Below are 24,083 nucleotides of genomic sequence, written 5' to 3' on the forward strand. Positions count from 1 at the left end.
CCCCAGAGAAATAGAGCTGCAGATGCAGAAAACCCAAGACTATAATGGACACAGTTTTCTTCAGTGCATTTGCATGCAAACATTGGTGTATCTAATATAAGTTATAGGGCACACACATCAATGTCTACCTGGAAGGCCTGGTATTTATGTAGGTGTATTAGGAAATCTGTCCCAAAGCTGGACAGATCAAGGAAAGGTAGTAATGGTACCCTCACTTGACCCTTGCAATATAACAGACTTTCTTCCTAATAGCCAGAGGGGATTAAAGTGGGAATGCAGGTGAGATATAGAGTGCCAGGTCATTGTATGTATTTGCTAATATAGAATAGACCAATTAAGTGTCAGCTATGTTCACTTTCTGAACATAGCTGTGATTTCTTTCACTACTATATAATTGATCTATTTCATTTCCTTTTTCTCAAAGAGAAGTCAGTATAGATTATAGGTTTCATTTCCTCAGCATAACATTTACAGCTGAATAATCTTTGGCAGATCATTTATATTTTATGTCTCAATCTCTTCTCCTCTAGAATGGTTACAGCAGTTTCTGTTGCTCCTAGGCAGCATCAAGATTAACTAAGGTTATCATTATTCAGTGCTAAACAAGGTATCTAGTGTAATAATTACCATTTCCATGCTTGCCTTCGCAATAATGTAGTGTAATGCAGATGTGAATCTGTGTTATATAGAGATTGCTCCATCCTGTGGCAGCAGCAGGATGGCTTGGCAGCAAGCGTACCCACTTCCTATATACTGGAATGGTGGACAGAAACCTGAGCTTTACCAGACATTCCAGTTTCTACAAACTTCAAATTCTAGTCCTTTGACAGGTTGTTGGTTAAGAGTGAGGTTCCTAGATTCAGCTTATCAGGATGTCTGGGTATGAATATTTTTTTGCCAGTAACATTGAGCTGTTTTTGAACTATGAACTTAATGTGTTCTGCTCTGAGTCCTTGGTTCATAAAATGTCATTAGCAGCCAAACCCTGTTCACTGTAGTCCTGAGAATATTAAGAGTTAGCACACAGAACCTAATTAAACTATCTTCTTGGCAGCCTTTAATTGATTTCAAGTTAGTTGTAATCTAATTTATATGGTGATCATTATGAAAGCTGTCACAGACACCTACTAAATACCAGTTGTTTACAAAACAACTTCAAATTCTGGTGGTCAGGAGTTCAAAATAGTTCTCTAATCTAAAGCTATGATTTCTTTCTGGAGCCTTCAACAAATAGTCCATAGTCTATGGTTCTTTCTTGCTGACTTCAGAGGCTGCCATGAGTCTTGTTTCCAGTTTTCTCATTTCAGAGGAGCCTGAGCCAGCCAATTTTTTTTTTTTTTTGTAGATTTGCATTTAATTATTACTCTATTTTAGTTCTTTTTTTCTTTTTTTTATTGTTTTACATTTCTTTTTATTCGATATATTTTTTATTTACATTTCAAATGATTTCCCCTTTTCTAGCCCCCTACTCCCCGAAAGTCCCGCAAGCCCCCTTCTCTCCCCCTGTCCTCCCACCCACCCCTTCCCACTTCCCCGTTCTGGTTTTGCCAAATACTGCTTCACTGAGTCTTTCCAGAACAGGGGGTCACTCTTCCTTTCTTCTTGTACCTCATTTGATGTGTGGATTATGTTTTGGGCATTCCAGTTTTCTAGGTTAATATCCACTTATTAGTGAGTGCATACCATGATTCATCTTTTGAGTCAGGGTTACCTCACTTAGTATGATGTTCTCTAGCTCCATCCATTTGCCTAAGAATTTCATGAATTCATTGTTTCTAATGGCTGAATAGTACTCCATTGTGTAGATATACCACATTTTTTGCATCCACTCTTCTGTTGAGGGATACCTGGGTTCTTTCCAGCATCTGGCAATTATAAATAGGGCTGCTATGAACATAGTAGAGCATGTATCCTTATTACATGGTGGGGAATCCTCTGGGTATATGCTCAGGAGTGGTATAGCAGGATCTTCTGGAAGTGAGGTGCCCAGTTTTCGGAGGAACTGCCAGACTGATTTCCAGAGTGGTTGTACCAATTTGCAACCCCACCAGCAGTGGAGGAGTGTTCCTCTTTCTCCACACCCTCTCCAACACCTGCTGTCTCCTGAATTTTTAATCTTAGCCATTCTGACTTGTGTAAGGTGAAATCTCAGGGTTGTTTTGATTTGCATTTCCCTAATGACTAATGAAGTTGAGCATTTTTTAAGATGCTTCTCCACCATCTGAAGTTCTTCAGGTGAGAATTCTTTGTTTAACTCTGTACCCCATTTTTTAATAGGGTTGTTTGGTTTTCTGGAGTCTAACTTCTTGAGTTCTTTATATATATTGGATATTAGCCCTCTATCTGATGTAGGATTGGTGAAGATCTTTTCCCAATTTGTTGGTTGCCGATTTGTCCTCTTGCCTTTGCCTTACAGAAACTTTGTAATTTTATGAGGTCCCATTTGTCAATTCTTGCTCTTAGAGCATATGCAATTGGTGTTCTGTTCAGAAACTTTCTCCCTGTACCGATGTCCTCAAGGGTCTTCCCCAGTTTCTTTTCTATTAGCTTCAGAGTGTCTGGCTTTATGTGGAGGTCCTTGATCCATTTGGATTTGAGCTTAGTACAAGGAGACAAGGATGGATCAATTCGCATTCTTCTGCATGCTGACCTCCAGTTGAACCAGCACCATTTGTTGAAAAGGCTATCTTTTTTCCATTGGATGTTTTTAGCCTCTTTGTCGAGGATCAAGTGGCCATAGGTGTGTGGGTTCATTTCTGGATCTTCAGTCCTGTTCCATTGATCTTCCTGCCTGTCACTGTACCAATACCATGCAGTTTTTAACACTATTGCTCTGTAGTATTGCTTGAGGTCAGGGATACTGATTCCCCCAGAATTTCTTTTGTTGCTGAGAAGAGTTTTAGCTATCCTGGGTTTTTTGTTATTCCAGATGAATTTGATAATTGCTCTTTCTAACTCTGTGAAGAATTGAGTTGGGATTTTGATGGGTATTGCATTGAATCTGTATATTGCTTTTGGCAAAATGGCCATTTTAACTATATTGATTCTACCGATCCATGAGCATGGGAGGTTTTCTCATTTTTTGAGGTCTTCTTCCATTTCCTTCTTCAGAGTCTTGAAGTTCTTGTCATACAGATCTTTCACATGTTTGGTAAGAGTCACCCCAAGATACTTTATACTGTTTGTGGCTATTGTGAAGGGGGTCATTTCCCTAATTTCTTTCTCAGCCTGCTTATCCTTTGAGTATAGGAAGGCCACTGATTTGCTTGAGTTGATTTTATAACCTGCCACTTTGCTGAAGTTGTTTATCAGCTGTAGGAGCTCTCTAGTGGAGTTTTTTGGGTCACTTAGGTAGACTATCATGTCATCTGCAAATAATGATAGTTTGACTTCTTCCTTTCCAGTTTGTATCCCTTTGACCTCCTTATGTTGTCGAATTGCCCGAGCTAGTACCTCAAGTACAATATTGAAAAGATAAGGAGAAAGGTGGCAGCCCTGTCTAGTCCCTGATTTTAGTAGGATTGCTTCAAGTTTCTCTCCATTTAGTTTGATGCTGGCTACCGGTTTGCTGTATATTGCTTTTACTATGTTTAGGTATGGGCCTTGAATTCCTGTTCTTTCCAAGACTTTAAGCATGAAAGGATGCTGAATTTTGTCAAATGCTTTTTCAGCATCCAATGAAATGACCATGTGGTTTTTTCCTTTGAGTTTGTTTATGTAGTGGATTGCATTGATGGATTTCCATATATTGAACCAACCCTGAATCCCTGGAATAAAGTCTATTTGATCATGGTGGATGATGGTTTTGATGTGTTCTTGGATTCGGTTGGCAAGAATTTTATTGAGTATTTTTGCATCGATGTTCATAAGGGAAATTGGTCTGGAGTTCTCTTTCTTTGTTGGATCTTTGTGTGGTTTTGGTATCAGCGTAATTGTGGCTTCGTAGAAGGAATTGGGTAGTGTTCCTTCTGTTTCTATTTTGTGGAATAGTTTGAAGAGTATTGGTGTTAACTCTTCTTTGAAGGTCTGATAGAATTCTGCACTGAAACCATCTGGTCCTGTGCTTTTTTTTGGTTGGAAGACTTTCTATGACTCCTTCTATTTCTTTAGGCATTATGGGACTGTTTAGATGGTCTAGTTGGTCCTGATTTAATTTTGGTATTTGGTATCTGTCAAGGAAATTGTCCATTTCCTCCAGATTCTCCAGTTGTGTTGAGTACAGGCTCTTGTAGTAGGATCTGATGATTTTTTGGATTTCCTCAGTTTCCGTTGTTATATCTCCCTTTTCATTTCTAAGTTTGTTAATTTGGGTACTTTCTCTGTGCCCTTTGGTCAGTCTGGCTAAGGGTTTATCTATCTTGTTGATTTTCTCAAAGAACCAGCTCCTGGTTTTGTTGATTCTTTGTATGGTTCTCTTTGTTTCTACTTGATTGATTTCGGCCCTGAGTTTGATGATTTCCTGCCTTCTACTCCTCCTGGGTGAAATAGCTTCTTTTTGTTCCAGGGCTTTCAGGTGTGTCATTAAGCTGGTAATGTATGCTCTCTCCATTTTCTTTTTGGAGGCACTCAGGGCTATGAGTTTTCCTTTTAGCACTGCTTTCATTGTGTCCCATAGATTTGGGTATGTTGTGTCTTCATTTTCATTGTGTTCTAAAAAGTCTTTAATTTCTTTCTTTATTTCTTCCTTGACCAAGGTATCATTGAGTAAAATATTGTTCAGTTTCCACGTGTATGTGGGTTTTCTGTTGTTTTTGTTGCTATTGAAGACCACTTTTACTCCATGGTGATCTGATAGGAGGCATGGGATTAGTTCTATCTTCTTATATTTGTTGAGGTCTGTCTTGTGACCAATTATATGGTCGATTTTGGAGAAGGTACCATGAGGTGCTGAGAAAAAGGTATATTCTTTTGCTTTAGGATAGAATGTTCTATATATATCTGTTAAATCTAATTGGTCCAAAGCTTCAATTAGTTTCATTGTGTCCCTGTTTAGTTTCTGTTTTCCTGATCGGTCCATTGAGGAAAGTGCAGTGTTGAAGTCACCCACAATTATTGTGTTAGGTGCAATGTGTGCTTTGAGCTTTAATAAAGTTTCTTTTATGAAAGAGGGTGCCCTTGCATTTGGAGCGTAGATGTTCAGGATTGAGAGTTCTTCTTGTTGTATTTTTCCTTTGACCAGCAAGAAGTGTCCCTCAGAGTCTCTTTTGATGACTTTGGGTTGAAAGTCAATTTTATCTGATATTAAAATGGCTACTCCAGCTTGTTTCCTGAGACCATTTGCTTGTAAAATTGTCTTCCAGCCTTTTACTCTATGGTAGTGTTTGTCTTTGACCCTTAGGTGTGTTTCCTGTAAGCAGCAAAATGTAGGGTCTTGTTTACGTATCCAGTCAGTTAGTCTATGTCTTTTCATTGGGGCATTGAGTCCATTGATGTTAAGAGATATTAAGGAATAGTGATTGTTACTTCCTGTCATTTTTGACCTTATTTTTTAAATTTGATTGGTTAACTTCTTTTGGGTTTGATGAAAGGTTACTATCTTGCTTTTACCAGGGTGAAGTTTCCCTCCTTGTATTGGTGTTTTCCTCCAATTATCCTTTGTAGGGCTGGGTTTGTGGATAAATATTGGGTAAACTTGGTTTTGTCATGGAATATCTTAGTTTCTCCATCTACGGTGATTGAGAGTTTTGCTGGATATAGTAGTTTTGGCTGAGCCAGCCAATTCTTGCCTGGATTGATTCCTTTGCCTTTTTCATTTGAAGTAGGCCCCTAGAATTCCACTGAGCCCACAGAGATAGCCTATCACACATTCCCTGCTTTACAGCCAGCCTATTGGTTTAATTTAACCTATAGTGTGAATAATCCTTCACCATAAGTATCATGGTAAGCATTTACAGGAACCAGGAACCAGGGACTAGGTTATGAACATACAGGAAGGACTGAACTTAATAAACCAGTCATACTGGTTCTGCTCCTGTAAACTTCCTTTCTCACCTGTTGTATCCCTCTCTGACCTACCTTGGTGGGTACTTTACCTCATGCTCAGTGGAGACAATAGACATAGGAGGGGAGTACTTGCTTTCTGTCCACATGTATGTACTTCGCTGAACATGTCCATCTTCTCCTCTGTCCCTCCTAAATTCAAAGAAATGTCCTTTCCTATTAAAATCCTGAACTTTCTCAGCACTAGAAGCAGATAGATGATGTATAGGTAGTTTTCTCCATCTAAAATAAAATCCCTTTCCTATCTGTTTCTTCTCTTATGTCTTCTCCTAGCCCTATCACTTTTCAGCACTTGATCCATCAAATAGAAAAACTATCCTTCTACCACTACTCTCAGCTTCCAGTCTGTTACTGCATGTTTCTCCTCAGCTTCTTCTCAGCTGTTGCCTTCCTAGTTAAAGTAACCAGTATAAGTGTGCATCCCACAGCAATGGCCTCTCTTCTCCTCATCTATCTTCTACATGCTGTTCTGTCCTACTACTGGAATGAACTTGCAAAAATGAAGTGGACCTGTGCCTCAACTTGATTTCCTTTAAAACTTGTGAATGGCTATTGGTTATATTAGAATAAAGCCTAAAAATGAATGTGAAAATTCCCTTGTACCCTCTTGCCACTACTCTCAGGGCCTCCTTGGTCTACTTATTTCTCATACTATGCCCCAGCAGGCATGAACATGCCATGTGTGCTCTGTGCTTTTGGCTTTGGAGCCTCCCTCCCACCAATGTTCTTTTTCCTCTCTTTCCAGGTCTCTCCCTCGGGAAGCTGTACAGGCCTTCCTTGCATGTGCCTGTATGACTTACCCCTGGCTGAGAACAGCAGGCCTTTGACACATCAGTTTATATCCTTCAGAAGTTTGTCTTAATGTGTACATGTGTAAGATTAACTGATTAAATTTTCACTATAGTTATTCTAGAGATAAGTAGATAAAAAGTAGGAGAACCTCTTATCTTAATTGAAAAAAAAAAACAGATTAATTCCTCTTCTCTGTCTTGAAGACCTTAACCCTGAATATGATGGAGGAGAATGTAGAAATGACCCTTTACCATTTCTTCATAAGAGTATACTGGTACCAGTTAGCTCCTGGAAATCCCATGTGTCTACACTATATGAGGTTATTGATTTTGCTTGTTCTCATCAACACATTTATCAGCTGACTGGTCATAGAAGACAGATGAAGTGGTTCTGTAATGGTTTTGTGTGTCTTCATGAGTTGTGATAACTCTTGGTTTCTTGAGAATTTAGTAATGTATCTTTCTGTTTCTTATGTTTCAGACTATTCAGACTACGAAGACAGTTCCCTAGACTTTTTGGAAAGGTGTTCTTCTCCACTAACTAGATCTTCTGGAAGTTCTCTGGCTCCAAGAAGCACATTTACAGAGAAAACTACAACATATCAGTACCCAAGGGCAATTCTGTCTGTTGATCTTAGTGGTGAAAGTATGTGTGACTGTAAATAGTTAAAATAAAACTTCAGATTCCTCAGTATGAAACTTTCTGCCTGCCTGAGTACAATAGATGCTATAGGTACCAGGTTATAATTTCTTTGTCCTGTTACTACCTAATTTTTTCTAGGCCTACTTTGTCTGCTAAGGGCAAAGAAATTTTTCTTCACTTACTGTTAAAAATAGGCAACATGTGATTTTGATATCTTAATTTTCAAAAGTTTGAGGTAGGGGAGAGGATTAAGAACAAGTCCCTCTCTTCCATCTGTTTATTCTCTTTACCAGCAGGTACAGTTTTGGGTTTTGGTTTGTTTGTTTTGGTTTTCCCATTTGGTCCAGTGATTTATAATTCTTGCTTTGGTCAAAGCCTTTAAAATATTAGTCTTAAATCCAACCACAGAGCAAAGAGATATATAACATTTATGGGTGTATACTCTCGAGAAAGAGCAGCAGCTTGGTGGCTCTGGGAAACTTATATTTTGGCTATCTCCAGAGCCATCAGGGCCTGCAGGTGACTTTTTTTTAAGCTACTATAAGCAAGGAATGGAGCTAGAGTGATAATACCTGAGAGAGTAGATCTCACAGGCTTGCAACCTATTGGTGTTTGTCTACCATCCCATGCTTGGAAAATGAAAGAGGCAGAGGTTCTCTAACCTAAACATACAACATTGACACCTGGAGAACTTGTCAAACATTCTTAGAACCTTGCCTTCAGAGTTTCTACTGACAGATTTCCAGGTGATGCCAACACTGGTGATCTGGAAGCTCTCTTTTAGGAACACTGTTCTAGGAAATAGCAGTGACAGCTGAGGGTAGCCGGTAAAGAGGGCAGAGATTATAAAGCTGCTCAGAGTCATTAGGCTATGGTTTCCCTGTATTAGTGTAAGAGGGACTGATTTGTATATCTTACACAATTCCCACCCCAGTTACCCAACTGTTTGTCTGACAAATTGAACCAAACTTAAGTTTTATACTTGTGAGTCAGTTATTTAAACAACAATTTCCGGTTGATTTACTAAAATATGTATGCCAATACCATGAAACCTGATAGTTGTTTAGACCATGGATGTTTATGTTAATTGTATGCTACTTCCTTTTAGTTTAAAATCTGTTCTTACATTATTATTGCCATTCATTTATTGTCTTGCTGTGTAGCCAACGGTGACCTCAAATAATTGATCATCCAGCGTTAACCCCCAAATGCTGGGTTTAGAGGTGTGAACTACCATGACCAGCTAAGCAGTTGATGCTTAATTGCTGTTATTACTATCTGGTTGCACAAATCAACCATGTCCTATGTTGTGTGTAGATGCCTAGCATAATGCTTGTTATATGTACTACAATGGTGACTGACTAATAGGGTATTACTATATAGTACAAAGCATAAACTCATTCTTTCACAATAAAAAAGGACTAATAATTTGGGAACATTCAATTAAACATTTGCAAACTGTATAGAAACTAATAAGTTTCATTGTTGGTATTAGCCTTAGCCATAACCTGTTAGCAGGAAAAACAGTGGCTACTCAGTAGTACTTTCAGCAGTGTATGTGAACTACAAAATATTTAAATGTTTTTGTTTGTTTGTTTTTGTTTTGTTTTGTTTTGTTCTAGAGGCAGGCATTCAGTTTGCATGTGTTTGCTCTGCTTAAATGCTTATACTCCCTACGCTTTCTGAAAATTACGTAGTCAAAATGGTGTGTGCTTTTATGTGTTCCAGACTTGTCAGATGTGGAATTCCTGGATGACTCTTCCACAGAGAGCCTGCTTCTGAGTGGGGATGAGTACAACCAAGACTTTGATTCAACTAATTTTGAGGAGTCTCAGGATGAAGACGATGCTCTTAATGAGATTGTACGGTGTATCTGTGAACTGGATGAGGAGAATGGCTTCATGATCCAGGTACTTGACTAGCCTCTGCCCTGTACTTCAGGATCGCTGTGGTGCCAAGCAGGTGGACGAGAGAGCTTTCAGTTCTAACAGTACTGCTTAGGAGAGCTATACACTGGATCAAGTAGACACTTGGCTTGCAAATATCACTGTTCAGTTTCGGTTGTCTGTTAACAGATTGAGGCCTTCATGCTGAAAGGTTTAAAGGCCCCAAAGGTGGTTCTTCCTCCACAGTGTAGAGTTAGCTCAGACACTTAATAATCAGCAATATATATTTACCCTTTTGGGAGTGGAAATTGAATCCAAATGTCCAGAATTCCCAAAAGAAGAAAGAGAACTTTGTTTCAAGGCTTAGCAACCTCTGCTTATAAGAAGGGTGTCTCTTAGAAATCTCAAGGAAGCATAGTCCACAGTTGTGTCAATATGTAGAAAAATTAGGAGACATTGGTTACAAGATTTAAAAAGTAGCCACCTATTTTCTATGTCAGTGGTGTTCTCAAATAAAGGCGCTGTGAATTTAGAGCTTTACCACATGACTCTTTAAGTGTCTTTGCACAGACATTTTACAGATTTGCTTCAGTAAGTGTTTTTATGATTTATTAAAGCATATTTTAATAGATGTGATATAAAGAAGTTCTTAAATAGTTGAACATTTCAATGATGAAATTCATCTTAAACATGGCTTTTTCTTGTGGCACATAGGATTTGAATTGGCAGGATAGGATGGCAGGCCAGCTAGTTAAAAGGTGACAATGTGAGTCCTTGCCTTGCCTGTCCTGGTTTGGTGTGTGGGTGCCATTTCTGCCAGCACTATGGGTCTCTTCTGTTCTCTGCAGTGTGAAGAGTGCCTATGCTGGCAGCACAGTGTGTGCATGGGGCTCCTGGAGGACAGCATTCCGGAGCAGTACATCTGCTACATCTGTCGGGACCCTCCGGGTGAGGCCCTCCGCCCCGTGTGGGTTGTGTGACGCGGACTCCAGAGTATGGCCACTGTGTAGAGCACCTGCACTTCTTGGTTAGCTAGACTCCTCTGCCATAACGTGGGTTGAAGATGCTTTTTGCTTGTTACAGCATGACTTCCATAGTAATCACCTGCACAAGCACATTTATGTAGATATATTTACTTACTGACTACCTTACCAAAAGGGAGATCATGGCTTTCTCCTGATGCTAGCTTTTGCCTATTCTGGATATTGACTTCTAGATAGGATTATTTATGCTGGACCAATAGTCATTGCCTGCTAACCATCTGATTAGTTTTGAAAAGTTTACCCAATTTATTGCAGAGTAAATGGGATTCCACAGCCTTACTTATATCTTTTATTTCCCTGATGAAGCAGCTAGCTGTGGGAAGTCATGTATTTGTGTCTGAAGAGGTACCACTGAGCAGTATACTGAGGTACCACTGACTGGTATACTGAGAAGAAAAAGTGAGCTTTTGTGACTCCCAAGCCATTGTACTTGCTTTGTCATGCCTACTTCTATGTTAAATAACACATTCTGCATGTAGAATATATTTTCAGCTATCAAAGCAGAATATATTTTCAGCTATCAAAGCAGAGACTAACTAGGCAGATGAACTGGTCTCATGCTTACTGAAAGGATAAAGGAAAAACCTTTAAGAAGCAAGAGAGAGGGCTGGTGAGATTGATTAGCAGTTAATACTGGCTACTCTTCCAGAGGTCCTGAGTTCAATTCCCAGTAACCACATGGTAGTTCTGATGCCATCTTCTGGCATCTAGGTGTGCATGCAAACAGAGCACTCAGACATTTAAAGGTAATGAAATATAATTGATTAATTAATTAGTTAATTAATTAAAGCAAGAGAGGAATAGGGAGATGGTTTAGTCCATAACGTGCTTTCCATAAGAAGGGGGACTAGTGTTTTGATCTCTAGTATCCATGTAAAGAGCTGGGCATGCCTATAATCCCGCCAGTGTAGAAATAGAGATGTAAGGTATCCCTGGCTTTACTGGGCCACCGGTCTAGCCAAATCAGTGAGTTCTAGATTCCATGAAAGATCCTTCTTCAAAAGCTTAAGGAAAAAGTGGTAAACAACCATAACCTCTGGCTTCATACATATACAAGAAAGAACTATTCAGAGCTATGTGAATATAAATGCTTTATTGTTTCTGCTTATATTGTAGACATTTGCTGTTTATTGTATGCTTTAGTAACAAATGTAAACTTTCACTTTTCATTCAGTTGCATTTATTGGGTATATTCTATATGTAAACACTGGAATAATGACTGATTCAAATTATTGATCCTCTTCATAGTTAAACAGACACAGGAGCATCTGATTGTGAGAGGATCCAGTATGTATCAGCATGAAGCTCTAGAATATTGTAGAATTTTGTGAGATCATTGTTATGAAGTCAGGATCCCCTCCTAGTTGTTCATCTATAGTTTTACTTTGTCTGGATAGGAGCAGGAAGTGAAAGAAAGACTATGGTTTCTGCCAGCCGTCTTAAAGGAAAGGTGGCTGGTAAATAATAATTGAAAATAGTATATCAGGGTTCCCTTGACAGGTGTCACCTGCCACTGACCCCTCAGTGTCATTCCTTCTCATGTGCAAGCAAAGCAGAAATGCTGAGGGACTTGTCATCCCTCCCATCCCTCAGCACACTCTCTGAGTATGGAGTCGACTTTTAGTGGTAGTACTTGTCTTACTTACTGAGGAGCATTAGTAGGAACAAGGATCTGGATAAGTAGAATCCTTTATGACTTCAATGTCAACTTCATCTGCAGGTCAGAGATGGAGTGCAAAATATCGTTATGATAAGGAATGGTTGAATAATGGAAAAATGTATGGGTTATCTTTCTTGAAAGAAAATTATTCTCATCTCAATGCCAAAAAAATAGTTTCCACACATCATCTTCTTGCTGATGTCTATGGTGTAACTGAAGTACTGCATGGATTACAGCTTAAGATTGGAATACTAAAGTAAGTAAACTGAGTCATACATTGCCTGGAACATTTAAAAAAGTATTTTTATTTTATCTGTATCAGTATTTTGACTGTGTTTATGTATGTGCCCCACATGGGCATGGTGCCTGCAGAAGCAAGAAGAGGGTTAATTCTCAGGAGCTGGAGTTAATCACAGTTATAAGCCACCATGTGGGTGTTGAGAACTGAACCCAGGTCATCTGCAAGAGCAGCAAGTGCTCTTAATCAGTGAGCCCTCTGCAGCCCCATTCTTACAAATTCAAATACAAATCTAAGAAATAAAAGCATAACATCAGTTAGCCACAAGTGTAAAGACTAACTAAAAACCAAATACAGGTAAGCTTTTTAAATTATTTTATTTGGGGAGAAGTTTAAAAATAAAACTTTCTTCACAGATTATATGATAGTTTATCATATAATATCATATAGTAGTCTTTGGGAGGACCACAGTAGTGCTTCAGAAGACAGACTATTTAAAAGAAATCTACAGTAAGAAAAATGTTGGACAGTGATAGCACAAACTTAATCCTGACTCAGGAGGCCAAGGCAGAGGCAGGTGGATCTCTGAGTTTGAAATCAGCCTATCTACACAGTGAATTCCAGGGCAGCCAGGCAGGACTACACAGAGAAATCCTGTCTTGGGGGTGAAGAGAGTAAGAAATGAATAACCCTTTGGATAATGACAAGCCCTGTCTACCTGGTTCACATCCTACTATTAAAAAAAAAGAGAGAGAGAGAGCTAATGTTTTGTGCACAGAGCTAACTGTGCTAATATGTTGAATTTGTTTTCAATCTCTGATAACAGTGTGAGATGAATTCATTCTATGAGGGTATGTTCTTAAACAACCATAAGATGGACTCAGAGAGGGTGAGGAAGCAGCAGATTGAGGCTCACCTTTGCTGCTGTGCCTCAGACAGTCTTTCCTTCAGGAAAACCTAGATCCTTCAAGTAACATATCTGGATAGTTTTGAGGCTTTTGCTCATTTTCTTCTAATGCCAGACCATAGTTGTTTAAAGAATAAATGACAGAGCCTTTTCTTTTATATAATGTGAATGTTCTGCTCATTCCTCCCAAGATTTGTCCCATCTGCATTCTGAGGCCTCATACCTTTTCCTGTAAGTCCTAAGTTTTGTGTGCCTTTGATTTGTTCTTCTGCTTACTCTCTTGTCTTAGCCAGACAGCTTTATTTCATGGGAAAAGTCTCTGTACCTTTTCATTTCTATGGATCCATTCATTCTTTGCTTCATTCTTCACACTTAATAGCAGAATTCATATTAATGAAGCAGAACAACAGCCTCTTGCTGTAATAACTTCTGCCCCTGACCAAAGGCCTTGAATAATAGGAATTTTACTGACTTACCCTCCTCCTTTGTATGTTGACCAACCAGTCCAGCTATGCCAAAGCATAATCTCTAAATGAGTTATAATTCCTTAGACATCTAGGTCTTTTAAGTTTCCTTAGAAGATGCCTTTCTATCATTGCCTGATTGCTAGATTTGAGCCTGCTCTTTTTGGTACATTGCATATGTACTAAAGCTATCATTGTTAAGTGGGTATTACTAGAAGAAAGCTGATTTATATCTCATTTAGAAATTATTAATTTGCAGCCATCATTGAGTCTGTAGGACGGTGGTTCTCAACCTCTGGGGATCTAACCACTCTTTGACAAGGATCGTGAAAGACCACCAGAAAATACAAATATTCACATTATAATTTATAACAGTAGCAAAGTTATAATTATGAAGTAATAACAAAACTAATTTTATGGTTCAGGTCACCACAACATGAAGAACTGTATTGAAAGTTCACAGCATTAGCAAGGTTGAGAACCACTACTTTAGGAGGAGTCATATCTTCTGAGTAACCTTGAACTTAATTCTGAGTGGAGCCCTGTTTTGCTTATTGTAGAATGTATTGTACTACAAACTTCACTACACATGAATTCACCTCTACAAATAATTCTTATTTAAAATGGAGCACCCTAAGTGAGCCTAGACTATAGTTGCAGTATAAACAATGGGCCTTCTTTGGAGGCCAATTGTATGGTAGCTAAAATAAAAATATATTTTATTCTGCAGTACTTTATCTGGAAATGATCTGACTGTAGTCTTCTAACATGTGCAGTGGTACACATCTATTGATGGAGAGCTGTTGGGATGTACTAGTCTGTCAATTAATGTCATTTAACCATTAAAGTCTAAATAAAATCCGTGTGTACTGGTATGGCAAGATGCCCCCACTGTGTGCTGTTTAGGAAAAAGGAAAAGTATGGTGAAGCCTTCTTGTAAAAAAAGAAAAAGAAATATAGCCTCTTTAAAAAATAGCAAAAAGATTTAATTATTCTTATTTTATATGTGTGTGTGAGCACCCACTTGAATGTATATACACCAAGAGTGTGCCAGAGAGGGTGCTGAGTCAGTCCCCTGAAACTAGACTTACAGGCAGTTGTGAACCACCTGATATGGTGCTGAAAACCAAACCAGCTGGGCCTTCTGCAAGAACAGGAAATGCTCTTAGCTGCTGAACCATATCTCCAGCCCCAAATTTTCTTATTTTTAGTAATTTTGTATGTGTAGAAAAAGTCTTTAAGACCACATGGCATTTACAACTGCTACAGTGGGATAGACTCGCTTATTATGTGTTCAGTTGTAATTGTTTTCTCATGAATAAGGATGGCTTTTTGATTGATTTAACGTTATAAAATATGTTCACATTTAAACTTTATGCATCATACAGTGACAATGAAAATTCAATAAAGAAATGTGTATATCAAACACTAATAGTCACTAATGATAATCGTCACTAATAACAGAAATAACTTCATTGTTGATTTTCAACAATGTATTGTTTTTTATCGTTAAAACTGAGAGGATTTGGTTAAGATGCTAGAGGAGTCAACTTAAAGAACAACTTCATCTCGGATCCTGAGCCCTCTTCACATCGTTACCAAATTTACCACAATTTTTAGCTTGTTGCCATTCTTTTCATGAAGTGCTATTTCTCCATTTTTGTTTTAAGGAATAAACATCATCCTGACCTTCGTCTTTGGGCTTATTCTGGGAAGAGGAAAGACCAAGACCAGGTAGTAGCTGGAGCAGAGAGAAAAGTAGCACTCCAGGACACAGCTAACTCAGAGGGAAAGAAATATGTACAGAACCACAAAGAACCACCACTGAAAATGGAAGAAACTTACATCACAAGTGAACACAGCTATCAAAAGCCACAAAGCTTTAGTCAGGACTGCCAGTCTCTCTCAGACCCTGGAAGCTCAGATGAGGATGATGCTAGCAGTTTTGAAGAAGATGGGGAACTCCATGTAGCAGATAAAAGCCATCTTCTGTACTCAGTGAAAGATCGTGGAGTGTCAGAGAAGGTAATGAAACGAGAAAAGCTGTTGGAATAAAACACACCTAGTCCTTGGGCTTTGCTAATACGTAAATACCTGCTTAAAGATTTGCTTCCCTTTCTCCACCATGAAACATTATCCATGTAAACATTGAGTTGTTATAATCCATTCAACTGCTACCCTGAAGTTTTCAGTTTCTAAGCATACTTGGATATCTCTAGAAATTAATGAGCCAATTTGTATATCAAAAGGGAAATGAATATGTGTGGCATCATTCAGGTATATGTGGAGTCATAATTTGTCTTCCTTTAGTGTGTTTTGGACAGAGCATCACACTAAAGCATATATGTCTGCATATCAATCCCATTGTGTTTCCTGTTTGTTGGGCTTAGCATTGAGATTAAAAGGGGCCCTCGAGCTTTATTGCTTTTCCACTAGCTATTCTGACTTTTTTAAAATGTCAAGTAATCACCCCAAAAGTTTATAACTGAGTTTCGAAAGTTTCTATTTTATGAAACTTATAGTAAATTATTTTGTCAAATTAAAATCCTATGAAATTAGTTACTTTGGCAAATCTAAATCCATATTTTATATGTGTATGTTTTTAAAATGTTGCATTCTGAAGTTTTTTCAAGGATTCTTATCTTATCAGTGTAACTACAACAGTAAAGGCCAGTTGGCCATCAGCTGCACTTTTAAGCCAGTCTTTGACAGTTAACTTGAATTTTTTCCAATAATTGCTTTGCCCTCACTGCATTTGTGTCACCAGTTAAAATTAACTGAGAAGGAGAATCACTTAGTCATTCCAATTATGGAATGGAATTTTCATATACTTAGCACATTTTACTGGAACCTTCTTCTCTGGGTCACATGGAGGAGGGACATAGGGACACCTTTCTTCTAGAAGAACATCAGATGGAATTTGATGATGTGTAAGAACTTTCTCCAAAGACTTTCTCAGAGTCAGATTGACTCTTGCCTACCTAAGCAGGGCAAAAGATTTTTCTGTATCTTTCTCATTTTGAAGTAGCATTTCATCCAATTCTCTGTTTTCTTTTATTCTGTTTCATTCTACCTTTCCCACTGGTCCTTTGGAGAAGAATCCAGCTTCAGGGAATAAAGTGTTTGTTTATAATGATAAAAAGGGCACGGAGGGCCCAGGAGACTCGCATCTTCAGTGGCAGCTAAATCTCCTCACGCATATAGAAAATGTGCAGAATGAAGTCACCAGCAGGATGGACCTCATAGAAAAAGAAGTGGACGGTAATGTAGCCAAGAGCTCAGGTGTAGCTAATGTCATGTGTGTAGTGTTGGTGTGAAGAAGCTCTTTAAGTCATAGAATGCGAACTACAGATTTACTCCCTGCCTGCTGAAATCTGTCTTTTTCTTTATACCATATTTAGAAAATGCAGGATGTTATAGGCTCAATGCAGGATTTTAAGCTTTCATAGTGATTTCTTGTCTTGTTTTGTTTTATTCTTAACATGGATATTTATTAAATACTGCCTGTATGCCTGGCTCAATATAGAATATTTGTGAAGTGTTTTCTAATTTCATTGAATATTTTCTATGAATTCAGTATATTCACTTCCACTTTGACTAATATTCATTGAGTAAAATTAACTTCTACAACTTAAGCAAGCAAACCTTAAATTTGCATACAAATTTTCAAAGTTTTCATTCATATTTTTATACATTTTATCATCACATAGAAACTAAAAAGTAGACAGAAGAAATACCCCCTTATTATATTTGAGAAACTGGACTAAATTGAATTCCTAGGTTCTCATTCTCATATGCTTTTGCTTTGACTAGTTTGTCCTGATCTCAAAGTTCCTAACCTGCCTCCAGCCTTTAGCCCTTTCTCTGTAAATTTTACGCTGTACTAAGGTTGATATATACTGTATTTCTGCCTTTTTTTTCTCCCTTAAGAGAGGCAGTGGATACCTATTTCAGAAACATCTTGCATTTGTTTTTAATTTGATTAAATAGAGTTAGTTTGTCTTGTGTAGATTTTTGAAGAAATGAAAATGTATCTGATAGTTATGTATTTTTAATAGGTTTTTAAAGGAAACAATGACAATTGAGCATGTAATTGATTAATTGAACTCTACATAGAATTAAGTACACTTGCAAATATTACAGAGAGAAGGGGGATATTTCAATAAAGAAGTAATCCTGGAAAGGACTCTGAGAAACCTCTCCCTTTTCCTTTGTTAATGAGGAAGATGTGACCTGGGAAGATGGCTCAGTGGTAAAGCACTTACTTTGCAAATATGGATACCTAAGTCCAGATCCCTAGAAGCTATGCAAATAAAAACCAGATTTGATAGTATGCACTTAGAATCCCAGTAATGATGAGGTTGGAGGTGGAGGAATGCTAATTCCTGGTACCTTGTGGCTAGCCTAGTTACTTGGCAACATTCCTGGCCAATGAGAGACTTGATTTCCAACAAATGCTAGATGGAGTCCAAGAAATAACACCCAGTTTGTCTTCTGACCATCACATGCACACACAATCATGCTCCTGTACACAAACATGCTAACAAACACAAGGAGAAGATTAAATGAAAACTATATCTAAATTAGTAGGAAGTTTGAGCAGTTCTAAGGAACTGTTATGTTTTGTTTCAGAAAAAAACGAAGGAGACATACTAATGAAGTATGTGTATGTGTGTATATGCATATTATATACATTGGGGCAAAGATGTTCTGAATGAAGTGTGTGTGTGTGTGTGTGTTTATGTGTGTGTGTGTGAACATGTAGAATAGTGGGAAATTAGGCTGGGCATGTTATTCAGTGTTTTAATACCTGTATAAGTTCAATCCCCAGTGTTTTAGGGGGGAAAGAATCTGAGATAGCAGATGAAGGTTCCGCAGAAGGATTGGAACTATTGTGGGTGGGGTCACTAAGTGCATTGGCCTTCTAAAGAGGGAAGTGAACTCTTTTATTTCAATCACCATTCTCTCCATCTAATTGATTATCTTTTGGCTGTTCTCAATGCAATTTAAACTTTGCTCCCCCTTTCTTCTAGTTCTGGAAAGCTGGCTTGATTTCACAGGGGAGTTGGAGCCACCAGATCCCCTTGCAAGACTGCCCCAACTTAAACGCCACATAAAACAACTCTTACTTGATGTGGGCAAAGTACAACAAATTGCAACTCTTTGCTCTGTGTAACAACGGTAAACACTTGGTGACAAGAATGTGTCTTTCTTCAGTTGAATCACTTTTATTGCTAAGTGAATAGTCAAAAAGCTTAATGTTTGGTCGTTTACTGATTTGTGACATCTATAGTGTGGCATCTTGGAAAGAAAATGAAGAATAGTTTGATCAAGGAAGCTAACATTAAAAATGAATGAACAAGCTGCAAATGATAATGTCATCTATGCCAAGAATCAATGAGTATAATGCAAGCTGCACTAAAGGAATGGAATTGGCAAGATACTTATAGTTGCTTTCATGAAGCTCAAGATACCTATAGAAAGAATTATGATGTATTTATATAGTTTTAGAAGAGATACCCATGTTTATAAACCAGCATTTGGCCAAAACCACACTGTAAGGAAATTCAAGTTCTAGAGAGTTCTACAAGATTGCTCTAAGAATTGCCTTCTAGCAGTTGGATCCAGCTGCAAAGAAACTTAGATTATTTAAACTTCTGTAGGATCATGAATTTTTTCTTGGGTGATGAATGTATTTTAATCGGAAAACTGACAATGGAAGTCTCACTTTGGGAAAATAATTGTGGAATTCTAACTTCATTATGAATGTATTTTAAGAAACCCACCAAATAATTGGAATTTATTGTGGGCATTGTGTTCTCTTTAAAAATAAAGTGGCTTTCAGAAGGGCCCATTGTGCCAAATGTTGATACTGCTGGAGAGAGGATTTGAATATTGCAGGAATCCTTCCACCCGCTGTACACAATGCCATTCATCCATACAAACCTGTACACCACATGCTGGGTGTGCTCTGTGTAGGTGAGTCGTGGTATCCAGACTTCAACCTACATTTGATTCTGGATACACTTGGTGTTTGCCTTTTGAAAAAAAACTATAAACCTCAGCTGGGATGAGGAGTGACAAAAAATATCAAAATAATCTGTGGCTGTGGCTTTATTTTTTTTTAACTGCTAGTAGTGGAATACTGGAAAAGCTTCAACTCTGAAGACAAATTTTATTTTAAAATATAAATATACACTCACAAATTTAACTTTGTTCACAAAAGGACTGATTTATGAAACCAAAGGCAACTAAGTTGCTTCCTCAGCTCTTGCTGGATTTTTAAGCCTAGGTCCTACTGTCTGCTAGTCCTGGTGCAAGTTGTGTGCACACCGCAGTGCTACATGTGAAGGTATGCAGAAGTGAGTGTGCTTGATTAAATAGTCTACATACATATGTACATAATCAACATATTTATATCACACATATCTAGTTTTATTACTATAGATTGTACAAATTGGTGGTTAACATAAAATGTTACCTTTTAACAGACTTTTTAAAAACTAAAAGTGTATGTACAGGTTTTGAAATTTTTTAAAAGGGGGAAGAAAAGACTGTTAAGAGGAGGCTATTTGATGACATTACACTTGAATATTTTTTGCCTCATTCTTCTTATCAGTTCTAGCAATCTGTATAAACGCACTTAGAACTGATAGACAGTGAACTTGAATTTATCTTTGATAAGAATACATGCCACTGTACATTCAGATATTATTTAAATTTGCAAAACACACTGTTCTTTATGTAAGGTACTGTATGTAAAACTCTATTAAAACTGTTCCACATACCCTAAAAATTCAGCTTGCCTTTTTGCGGCCTTATGTTTTGATGTGAGGATTAAAAGAATGTGTAATACATTGAGGAATTTTTATTGCCTTTTGAGATTTTTCAACTGATAAATGTGCCAAAGATCACCATACATAAAATGTAGTCCTCTGTATTTACTTGTGATACCTAAACTTTGTCAAAGATCCTACTGATGACAGCTTTAGCAGAAGTCACTGTGGGGTAGTTGCTTAAATTTGCATATTAAAGTAAAAATTAGTGCCTATAACCCATGTGTGGAGTAAATTTACTAATTTTTGTATTTCAAGATCGATACTATATTGCTCACTTGTGTTGAAAAATGATGGCTGTAAAATTTTCCATCTGAACCCTAGACGTTGAATGGTGTCTTTTCAGAAATGTTGCCAATAATGTCCTTAGTCTGTAAAGAGTGGTGTTGCCTTGGCTCTTGTCATATATGCAGAAGAACTCTGCATTCAGTGATACTCAGCTTCTGAGTTCTAGTGACCTTGGTTGAAATAATGCACAGTAGTAGTATAGACTGTGTTCCCACACAAAGTCTGAAATTTTCCACGTATGGAGTACCAACTGGACACCATATATGGAAAGTTCCACACCTTATTTCACGTAAGCAGGATCACTGTCAAAATACAGGCTCACTAAAAATGCAGTATACAACATTTTTAAGATATGTGTTTAAATTGTATTCAAAACAGTAGTGAAGTTCACATTTAGATTTGTCTCATGGCATGAACATGTCATGATAAAATACAAAGACTCCAGCATCCAAGGAAACACCAAATCCAAAATATTTTTCTTCTTAAGCATTTCCAATAATGAACTAAACTTCTGTCTTAAAATTCAATTACTTTGTTAGCAACTAGGAAATTGAGTACTTCATAGATTTTTTTTGTTGTTGTTGTTAAATGTTCCACTCTGCTTATTTGTCAATGAATGAAAGAGCTAATTCTTAAATTTAGATCTGTAAAGAATATATCAGATTATGTGCATATACCCAGTTACTCTAGAACCAACCAACAATTGGTTAAGGCCCATTAACAGATAGAGGGCAGAACTTTTCTTTGAGAGAATGAATTAACTTTGGAGAAGCAAATATGGTTATGCAAAGTATCAGGTAAGATTTGTTTTTTCCTTTTAGTTTGACCTAAAATCATTGTTTTGAGGTTTAAGCAATGAACTGGAGAGGGTATTTTCTTCAAAGATAATGTTTCATTTGCAAACAAACAAAGAGAATGACAAAGAGAATGAGCCTCAGTAGAGGGATTCCTCCTCATAATTTCTGGCAAATATAATTTGTACTTCTTTGTGGTTGTCTATGGTTCCACTCACTGTTGAAGTCATGTATTTTCTCCTTAAGGGAACTTGTTATTCTTAGAATGTCAGGTAAATCACATGTTCCTAAGTTGTTTCAACTCAAATGTTCATACTAAAATGTGTATACTTTTCATGTTAAAACTGAAGCATACTACTTCCCTAATAAACTGAATCTGCTGCCATTGTCACTGTCTTGGTTAATAGCATCCTATCAGTATATGCTTAACATACAGAGTCAGCACTTTAAAATAGTCATTTCAGCACCATTTAAGTGTTTTCTCAAGACAGTAATGATGTCTTCCTTAGGCCTGTTGGGAGCCCTTTGTAAGTCATGGGGGTAATGAGTCAGTTTTACTTGCATCTTTCATTCTAGCTTTGTTTTCATTCTGACTCTTCAAATTGTCTAAAGAATTACACTTAGTAAGTATCTGCTCCATGCTAGGTACCATAATGCTTCCTATAGTATATGAATTATTTTTTTCAGAGGACAGGTAAGAGCAATCATTTTCTAAATAAGCATGGAAAGGTTTATACATACATTCAGACAGATCATGGATAAGAAGTGAGTTTTTGTTGTCTGTGCAGCATGTGTTCCTTGGCTATTCTTGTCATTTCAGTTTTATACTGTGAAACCCCAAGGGAATAATTCATACTCTGTTGTGTCTGTGTCATATGGAATGTGTCCAAGCTGACCTAGTTCTCACATTCATGGCACCAGAACGTGACTGTTAGAACTGTGCTTATTTCTATGCCTGGCTTTCATATCACTTCTCTGTGTGAAAGATCCTCACTTGTTTATGTCTCTATAAATCCAGATACGTTGTCTTGAATATCTCTTCCTAAACAAGAAGCAACTCAGTGCTAAAGGCTCTTATTTAGAATCAAACCTGAGAGGCATTCTGTTACTCAGTAATAACTTGCTATACTGAAACAGGCACAGATTTTGTAATAAGATTTCCTGGTAATTTACTAGCAGTATGATATGGTGAGCTTTGGTTTACTTGTCTGTAAATGATGACATACCTACCTTGGAACTTTGCTTTGAGAGTTACGGTATCAAGAAGCATATGACATAAATTGGAAATCATCCATCACTGAGTGTCATCTATGTGCAGGCCATGAAATTAACATGGTTAGAGTTGGATAGTGGATAAGGTCATGCTCTACAGGCTAATGGAGGCAGTAACATTTTCTAGTCAGAACCCAACCAAAGCGACCAAAGAAAGCATGATAATTATACTTGAAGGTGGTTGAGCAGGCAGAATACATGTATATTCATTGAAACAGTGTTCTCTTAAATCTGACTAGAACATCCAGAAAAATTTAAATTCCTATTATCTGTTCTCTCTAAAGTAGAGCCCAAGAAAAGACTTCTGAGTGTACTTGGTTTATTAGAAACAAAATCTAACAAGTCAGTAGCAGGAGGGGAGTGAAGGAGTAGAAGAGGGAGGAGAAAGCATATAAGCAGAACTAAGGACACTGCTCTGAGCAGTGGGGCTTTGGGGCTGCCTTTTTAAATCCTATATGCAGTATATAATTTCCAAGTTGTAAATATTGACATTATATCTAATCACTAAAAAATTTTAAGTGTATATGGTTGAATCTGGTGTATCATAGTTGTTTAGTTGCTTACCAACATTATATTTTAAAGGACATAGGCAGAATTTGGAGGTATCATGACAAACTAGAAGCTGTGTACATGTCTCCTTATGAAGAAGTCAGAGTAAGAAATGGATGCTGTCTGATAGAGAACCATGGACATCTTGTAAGTGATGATAGATGACTTAGAGGCATGTAGGAAAAGATGGGGAGCATGCTAAGAAGAAGTAAACTTCCGTAATTCAGCAGCACAACTTCCTGATCCAGAGAGGAGAAGCAGACATTTCATAAAAAAGGTAAGCCAGGTGACACTAATGAAGAAATGACCTATCCTATGGACAATTTGCAGTTCTTACAAGCTTTAAATCCAGATGCAGATTTTGGTAAGATGGTAAATGTTCTTGTAGTCAGATCAGGAGCTGAAAGGAATCACATTCTATCATCCTGGGTGCCATCTTGAGAACTTGTTTAAAAGTAAGCTATCTTGGGTATCTAAAAATGAGACAATCAATGGTCAGCCTGAATTGAACTTGTAACATCCCATAGGTAAAGACCAAACTTAGGAGGCCTTTGTGGAGAGTGCTAGCAAGCTGTAAAGCATAGGTGACAGAAAGGTCCAACCAGATAGTGAACTATACAAGGAAAGATAGCCCCACCTTTGATGGTGAGGCGCAAATAACCCTAGAGGTTAATAATCCTGAGTCTAAGATTATTGGAAATCAACCTCTGGA

General features: G+C 37.7%; 1 protein-coding gene across 11 annotated transcripts in view; it reads left to right on the plus strand.

Moving 5' to 3' along the window:
- The window catches only part of Phf20l1 (PHD finger protein 20 like 1), a 79,974-nt gene extending 58,033 nt beyond the window's left edge, over positions 1-21,941 (plus strand). For 8 of the 11 annotated variants that reach the window (XM_052161761.1, XM_052161766.1, XM_052161767.1 and 5 more), the window contains 7 exons: positions 7,273-7,437; positions 9,163-9,344; positions 10,169-10,268; positions 12,084-12,279; positions 15,303-15,657; positions 16,728-16,893; positions 18,666-21,941. In XM_052161761.1, coding sequence (XP_052017721.1) covers positions 7,273-7,437; positions 9,163-9,344; positions 10,169-10,268; positions 12,084-12,279; positions 15,303-15,657; positions 16,728-16,893; positions 18,666-18,808 — 1,307 coding nt within the window. In that variant the 3' untranslated portion in view covers positions 18,809-21,941. The remainder of the gene's footprint in view (positions 1-7,272; positions 7,438-9,162; positions 9,345-10,168; positions 10,269-12,083; positions 12,280-15,302; positions 15,658-16,727; positions 16,894-18,665) is intronic. The other 3 variants (XM_052161765.1, XM_052161768.1, XM_052161770.1) reach the window with 1 other exon arrangement.
- The last annotated feature ends 2,142 nt before the right edge of the window (positions 21,942-24,083 follow it).

Source organism: Apodemus sylvaticus, chromosome 17 (genome assembly GCF_947179515.1).
Source record: "Apodemus sylvaticus chromosome 17, mApoSyl1.1, whole genome shotgun sequence".
Taxonomy (NCBI): Eukaryota; Metazoa; Chordata; class Mammalia; order Rodentia; family Muridae; genus Apodemus; species Apodemus sylvaticus.